The sequence below is a fragment of the Neomonachus schauinslandi genome, chromosome 15 (genome assembly GCF_002201575.2).
Source record: "Neomonachus schauinslandi chromosome 15, ASM220157v2, whole genome shotgun sequence".
NCBI lineage: Eukaryota > Metazoa > Chordata > Mammalia > Carnivora > Phocidae > Neomonachus > Neomonachus schauinslandi.
In genome coordinates this window covers 1,458,469-1,466,164 of record NC_058417.1, presented here as the reverse complement: position 1 = coordinate 1,466,164, position 7,696 = coordinate 1,458,469, and the positions used below count along the sequence as shown (strand labels likewise).

Below are 7,696 nucleotides of genomic sequence, written 5' to 3'. Positions count from 1 at the left end.
ATTTGTAGGTCCAACCATCTACTTGATATTTCCACATACAAACCCAATAGGCAGTCTTTGGTCTATCATGGGAAAAACAGAATTCTTTATTTTCCCCCTTGGCAATTCCTCATCTCAATAAATTATATCCAAATACCTGCCTGGTTTTGTTTTTTTGTGTCTCCTCTGATGAAGCCCTGGACCAAGCCACCATCATTTATCTCCCTGACTATGGCAGCAACTCCCAACTGGCCTCCCCACTTCCACCTTTTCCTCGTTCCTTCCCCGTAACCCATTTTCCAAACAGTGACCAGGATGATCTCTTTAAAAGTATCAATCAAATCCTATGGCTCTTCTGTTTGAAACTCTCCAATGGCTTCCCACAGCAGGTGGAAATCAAAGAATCGAGGAGAACATATAATTCAGTTCCTTCCTGTGGCTTCCGCGTCTCACGGGACTTGACTCTTGCCAACCTCTCCAATTGTCCCCCACCCCACTGGTCCTCATGGCTTTCTTTTGTCTGTTGAATATGCCAGGATTGTTATACTCTTGGGATTTTTACAAGTTTCTCCTTTCTTTGCACGAATGTCCTTCCCCTCCACATCTTCCCATGGCTGCCCCCATCTTCCCGCTTGGGTCTCTGCCAAAGTTGCCCCATCCTCCACTGCTCTAGTTGATTTTATTCAAAGCCTCTTCCCAAACCAGTTGCTGTTCTGAACATCTGTTATATGAACAAATTCCCCTCCTCCTCCTCCTCCTTCTTTTCTAAAAAAACATTTGAAGGTTTTTTTTCTCTCTTGCAACAAAAATAATTCTAGCTAATACATATAAGAATTTATCAACCACAAAATATAGTTAGTATATTTATAAAAATTTATCAACCATAAAAGTGGAGAAATCATGATTTGGGGGCAATTACCTATCCATCTGAAAAAAATAAATTCAGATCCCTTCCCTCATATCATATGAAAAGTTATTCCTAGTAGATTAAAAGCTAACCATGAGAAACCAAAAATATAAAAATACTGGGGAAAATTTTTGGAAAACTATTGAGAATACATTCATGAATTTGGGAGTGAGAAGGGCCTTTTTGGAGAAGATGAAAAATCCAGAAGCTGTGAAAAGACAGGTAAGTTGACAATTAAAATTTAAAACATCTGTGAATAAATAATAATTTTGTTATTCAAATTAAAAGACAAATAACAAACTGGGAGAAAATATACTCTATCTAACACACAAAAGATTAATATCCAGAATATGTTAAGAATTCCTCCAAATCAATAATAAAAGGCAAACAACCAATGACAGATGGGCAAAAAGATATATAAAATTCATAGTAGATGAAGACAAACAGCTAACAAAAATATGAAAAGATCCCTAACCTCACTGATATTCAGAAAAATGGCTTACCAAGGTGACATTATTATATAATCTTTTGTCCATCAGGTTGGCAGACATGGATTGATAGAAGCCAGCTTTGGCAAGGATATGCAGAGACGAACACAATCACACACCTTTGGTAGGAATGTACAACGGCATGATGCTTTTTGAGAGTAATTTGTCAGTCTCTGTTATGACGAAAAAGTGTTCACGACTTCTGATCTGGTAATTCCAGGTGGGTGGGTGGGTCTCTTGGAAAGTCACTCACGTAAATGCCTAAGTAGGTCTGCACGTGCCTTTTGCAACAACGCTTGTATATGATGAAAAACTGTAGTGAACCTAACCATTTACCGAACTGGAAGATTATGTGAGAGTTAAAAAGAATAAGGAAAAAGGCACGTTCAGAATCCTATGTACGACGTGATCTTATCTATGTGGAGAACATGAAACAGAGGCATGTTTCTGCATGTCCCTAAGTGCACAGAAAAATGTCTGAAAGGATTCGTAAAAAGCTGATTATAGTAGTTTGCCTCGGGGAGGAGAGTGGGATTACGTGGGTGTTGCAGGGAGGACAGGTTGAGGGAGTACTTTTGCTTTATCTGTATTTTTAAAAAATTTATAATTAGAATTTTACTGGAGTAATTTGAAAAAAAAAAAACCCCAAGGAATAAAGGGTAAAATAACTTTTGGAAATATGGCTGACAATTCTAAAAATGAATGTAGTTGATAATGGCATAGCAGGGTGGGATATTTGTGGATATCTGACAGATGTGGTTAGCCAGTGCCATCAGCAAAAAGGCATATGCTTTGGAATCAGACAGACTGGGATTTGGATACTGGTTCTTCATGCACTCTCTGACTTGGGCAAATCATTTAACTTCCCTGAGCTCTGCGATAATAAATGGAATCTACAGCAGAGGGCTCTTGGGAGGATCGGAGAGATAATACAGGTAAAAATCCCTAGTACATAGTAGGTGCTCAGTTAAGGGGTGGGTATTATTAGTAGCAATAATTAAAATTATGGTTTGTAACCCAGTGAAAAGTGAGAAGCAGATGAATGGCGACCAGACAGAATCGAATCCCACGGATTTAATTTGCAGGTTGTATATCTTCTCACCACTGAGGATTCTTTATTATTTGCTCCATATATTCCTAGCGTTATTCTTTTGTTTATTCATTCAGTCACTGATTCATTTAATAAGGATTTACTGAGCACTTCTTACGTTAGCACTAGACAGATAATGTTAAAATGACGGTGTCCCTGGGTGCCTGGTGGCTCAGTGGGTTTAGTGTCCAACTCTTGATCTCAGCTCAGATCTTGATCTCAGGGTCGTGAGTTCAAGCCCTGCGTTGGGCTCCATGCTGGGCGTGAAGCCTACTTAAAAAAATAATAATAACTGTTCCTATTTTCTGGGAGTTGACATCTTCCCCCAATGGGAGAAAGAGACACATGGCTAGTTGGCAACATAACATGGGAGTTACCCACGTGGACATTGGACCCAGACAACCTGGTTCTCATTCCCAGCTCTATCACTTACTGGCTCTGTGACCTTGGATTGGTTATTTAACCTCTTTGGTCCCATCATCTATAAAATGAGTTGTAAACATCTCCCACCTCCACTCCCCACCATAAGGGTCTTAAGAAGATTAATGGCGTTGATACAAGGGTAAAGTGCTGTGCCCAATGCTTGGCACATAGTATGCATTAGAGATGTCGGCCACTTTTATTTCCAGTTATGTCCCTTTTGGTTGATGTTATAAAAGGGGAATTCAGAGAGAAAGGAGCACCCTTATCTATCTGGCAAACTATGTATATTAGGTAATAATGGATCCCTCTATATTATTAATCAACAGCTAATATAAAGCTGGAGTAAGAACTTCTAATCAGCATGAGATAAGTAATGTGTTATAATTTCTGTCCAAAGCAAAGAAACTTGACATTTTAGCCTTGGGAACTTACCTAGGGTAAATGGGATGGTTCTGTTAAGCTTTGAAAATATTGGAAATTTCTGCCCTGGATTTCTAGGAATACCTTCACACACTGACTTCTAAGGTCCAGGGATCCATCATCACCAGGATGCAAACTACTGATCCAGTGGGAAAGGAATGAAAGAGAAGGAGAGGTGGGTGCAGACTTTTATAGAGAAACTACCATGTGTTAGGTGCTTATCGCTTAAGCTGTCCTGATGCACCATGAGGCTGGTCTATTATCCCCATTTTAGCTAAGTAAACAGGGGCTCAAAGAGGTCAAGGTGTGCGTTCTGGGTCAACAGCTCATCAGTGCCGGATTCCAGATCTTCTGATTCCAAGCCTGGAGTTCTTCCCTGGACCCCAAGCTGCATCTCATGAGAATGTGAGAGAAGTCGTCCCTCTGTTGTGCGCTCTCCATATACTTCTCACCTGGGACAGGGATGGGGCAAGGATGGATTGGAGCAAGGATTATCGATCACCATCTTCCCACTCCAGGTCCCAGGAGGAGAAGGTAGCTGCTCGAGGGCAGAACGACCAGGGGATAATCAGAGAGAGAGAGAGAGAGAGAGGGCTGGGGGATCATGGCTGAGGACATAAAGGTGTCTGTCCCTGGTGGGCTCTTCCTGGAAACTCTTAGTGAGCAAGGCAGCACCCAGGTTGGGACCTTCCAAGTCTCCAGGTGCCTGGACACAGAGGGGGACCCCGGGGGAGAGTCCCCTTGATTCCTGTTCCTCCCTCAAAACCTTGACCAAAGGCCAGAAAAGTATGGTGCCTTGACCTTATTCCCTGGTCCCTTCCTACCCTTGAGAATCTGGGTCGCAGAGAGAGAACCCCAACACAGCTGAGTGCTATTAGCTGAATCCCAAGCTGGGACACCTGGCCTGATAGCCATGTCTGCACAGGATAGAATTTTGAAATGGAATTTATCCAGGAAAATTTGGTTTATCTCTTCTGTGCCTGTTGTCCACCTTTTGGGTTGTGAGGAGTAAAATGGTATAATATACGGGACAGGGCCTAGTGAAGTTCAAAAGGCATCAGGTTTATTATTGTCATTGTTATTATACCATCTTGAGGCTGAAGAGGATTGCACAGATGGTCTAATCTGATCCCCCAACTGTGGCAGGAGTCCTTCGCCAGCACCCTTGACCGATTGCCAGCCAGCTCCACTTACACACTTGCAGTGACAAGGAGCTCACGCCTCCAAAGGTAGCCCTGGTTAGCTCTCACTGAGAGAGAGTTCTTCTTTGGGTTGAGTTGAAGTCTGTCTTGCTGCAATCTCTGGGCATGCAGCACATTTGTACCCACTGACCTTCTGGATTTAAGGACAGCTTCATGTCTCAAGTCATCCTTGTCTCCCCCCACCCCCCCCTCCCCCCCTGTCACCAGAGTACCTTTCTCTGATATCTCTGTGTACTTTGCACAGAATACCTTGCAGATTCTTCATTCCCTGGAGCTCCGCCCACTCCAGCTGGTCGGTGTCCCCCTGCAAATAAATGTGCTCAGAACAAACACAGTCAACGCTGCTGATATGACCCAATCAGGGCAAAGTGCGGGATGGGCATCACTTCCTATAATCCACATGCCTTGACTGTTAATGCAGCACAAAAACAAGAACTTTCCAGCCGTTGCATCAAATGTGCTCATTTTAAGCTTGCATTTTAAGCAAATATCCCACAATCTTTCTCCCCTAAATTACGTCTGCATCCCATATTTGCAACTAGTTTAAATGGACCCGGGTTAAGAAATGGTGCGTTGCCAGTTCCCTAGACAGCAAGCTTCTTAAGGTGCGCTTCCTAACTACATGGCCCACCCTCTCTGGTTCCGGAGCCGTTGTTATGACTTCTGTGATACCCTTCTCTTCCTGTCTAGTTTACTACATGTGCATCATATTTAGTTTTGCCTGTTTGGGAACTTTATATAAATGGAATCAAGCTGTATTACTTTATAATTTGTTTTTTTCCCCTCAAAACCTTGTTTGTGAGGTCCATCTATGTTGAATATGTAGGGGTAGTTTGTTCATCATCATTGCTGTAGAGTATTCCATTGTATGAATACTTTCCAGTTTATTTATTCTAGTGTTGGTGAACTAGATTTATTTGGGTTATTTGTTTGTTTATTGTATTATAAACTATGCCGTCTCGAATATCTTGTATGTGTCTACCTGTGCAATGTAATTGGTAAGTATTTTACGTGTTTAGATCTTGTCTCTTGATTTCTTTCAGAATGGAGGAATCCTGCTTTTTACACCTAATAAAGGCTTTGAGCACACACTAGTTTCTCTAGAATACATACTTCGGGGTGGAATTGCTGAGTCTTAGGACTTATGTAAAAATAGGAAAATGTACACAACTCTTGCATGCTCCTTACCTGATTTCAAAATTGCTTTTTAAAAAAACACAAAAAACAAAAAAACACTTGTTTCGCATGGGGAGCTCCAGGTGTCCAAATCAGCAGCCTGACCATTTCTTTCTTTTTTAAAAGATTTTATTTATTTATTTGACAGACAGACAGCGAGAGAGGGAACACAAGCAGGGGGAGTGGGAGAGGGAGAAGCAGGCTTCCTGCCGAGCAGGGAGCCTGATGCGGGGCTCGATCCCAGGACCCCGGAATCATGACCTGAGCCGAAGGCAGACGCTCAACGGCTGAGCCACCCAGGCGCCCCAGCCTGACCATTTCTGAGTGACCTTGATCTTGAGGGCCTGGCTTCAAGCCCCAGATTATCAATAGCAGTAAACATGCCTCTTACTCACTGTAAAGAGTCCCTTCTATAGAGGACATCAGTATCTGCTATCTTTATGGCTCCTGCCTCTTGTTAGTCATCACGAGATAGAGGATGCACTGGACTGCCCTACCCTGGACAAGAGACATTTAAGGCGAGGGGGGGTGGGTGGGTAGGGGAAATGACCCTGCTTGCTTTCTCAAAGGTACACCAGCCATCCGAGGATATTAACTGCTCAAAAAACTCAAGTCTGTATTTAGGTGTCCCCCCCCCACCCCCCACCGATGTCAGGACTTAGGGCGAAAGTACAAATAGATGCCACATTGCCTACCTGGATTATTTAAAATTATAAATCATTTCTTCTAACTGTCAACCTTAATATATTCTATTCTACCTTGACAAATACACATCTTTGATGACGCGGAAGACCAGGCTCAGATTCAGGATTCCTGAACTCCTGAGATTTGGGCACTTGACTGAGGTGGTAAGGGGAGCCCTGGGCGGGCTGCAGTGGTGGCCCAGGGCTCACTTGTTGCATTCTGTGCACACAGCAACTCAAATGTCCAAGTGATGTGCCGCCCCCTCCCGCAAACACAGCTGCCTCTTAGCTAACGTGTGGGGATGTCCAGTCCGAGCCCTAGAGAGGATGAATGTGGGGAAGAGGCACAGCCTCCAGCCATTGTGTGTGTGTGTGTGTGTGTGTGTGTGTTGGTGGTGGGGGGGGGGTCCTGGGCTCACATTTCCCAGCCCTTGGTCCTGCAGGAGGGACACAGGTGCCAGGTGGGCACGGTCCCAGCACCCTGTGGGAGGGCTGTAACCACAGGGGGCTAGAGGGGGGCCTCTAACGCACGGTGCCTAGGTCAGGCTCTCTCGCCCAGGTGGAGGGACGGCCCTGGGTGCATGTCATCTCTCCTCTCCCCCCACGATGAGTGCGGGGAACTGTGTTGGGCCGTCTCCCCAGCGCCCAGCACAGTACCTGGCCCCTAGAAGTCACATCGCACACAGGTGCTCACGCTTTACTCCACTTAACCTTTCCGTAGCCGCCCCGCAGAGGAAGCCCTGGGCGGTTCGGGGAGGTTAAGTGACTGGCCCAAGGTGACACAGCCAGCCGGGGTGGGGGCTGCGTTTGCGCTCACTTGGCCCACCACCCGGCCTCCTCGCCCGTCCCTGGCCATACTAGGCTCTTCTTTGCCCCGTGCTGGGACGGAGGCCTGCGAGCCGCCCCCCGGGAGCCGACCGTCCCCCTCCCCGGTCCTCGCGGCCCTCACACCCCCAGCCTCACCACCCCGTCCCCCTCCTCCCGCGCCGCGCCGCCCGCTGCGAGGCCCCGCCCCTCCCCTCGGGCGGTGTCACGTGCTGCCCCGTCCCCCCGCGCCTGCGCACTGCTTATTTCCCGCTGTCAGGATGAGGAGGCGGAGGTCGGCGCTCCGGTCCGTCTCTGCCCGCGGCTGTGGCGGCGCCGGCGGCTCCAGCCTTAGCGGTTCCTCCCTGGGCGGCGGCGGCGGCGGCTCGGTCGACGCCTCCTCCGCCAGCTGAGCCCGCGGGAGCCCGGGACGCCGGCCGCCCGCCGGCCCCGCTGCGCGAGGCCGCCGCCCGGCCATGGCGCAGCCGGGCCCGGCTCCTCAGCCCGACGGTGAGGCGCCCACC

General features: G+C 46.8%; 1 protein-coding gene across 6 annotated transcripts in view; it reads left to right on the top strand.

Annotated features, from left to right (window-relative positions):
• Positions 1–7,641: 7,641 nt before the first annotated feature.
• RABEP1 (rabaptin, RAB GTPase binding effector protein 1) overlaps positions 7,642–7,696 on the top strand; it is a 98,391-nt gene continuing 98,336 nt past the window's right edge. For all 6 annotated transcript variants that reach the window (XM_021694585.2, XM_021694589.2, XM_021694587.2 and 3 more), the window contains exon 1: positions 7,642–7,682. In XM_021694585.2, coding sequence (XP_021550260.1) covers positions 7,649–7,682 — 34 coding nt within the window. In that variant the 5' untranslated portion in view covers positions 7,642–7,648. The remainder of the gene's footprint in view (positions 7,683–7,696) is intronic.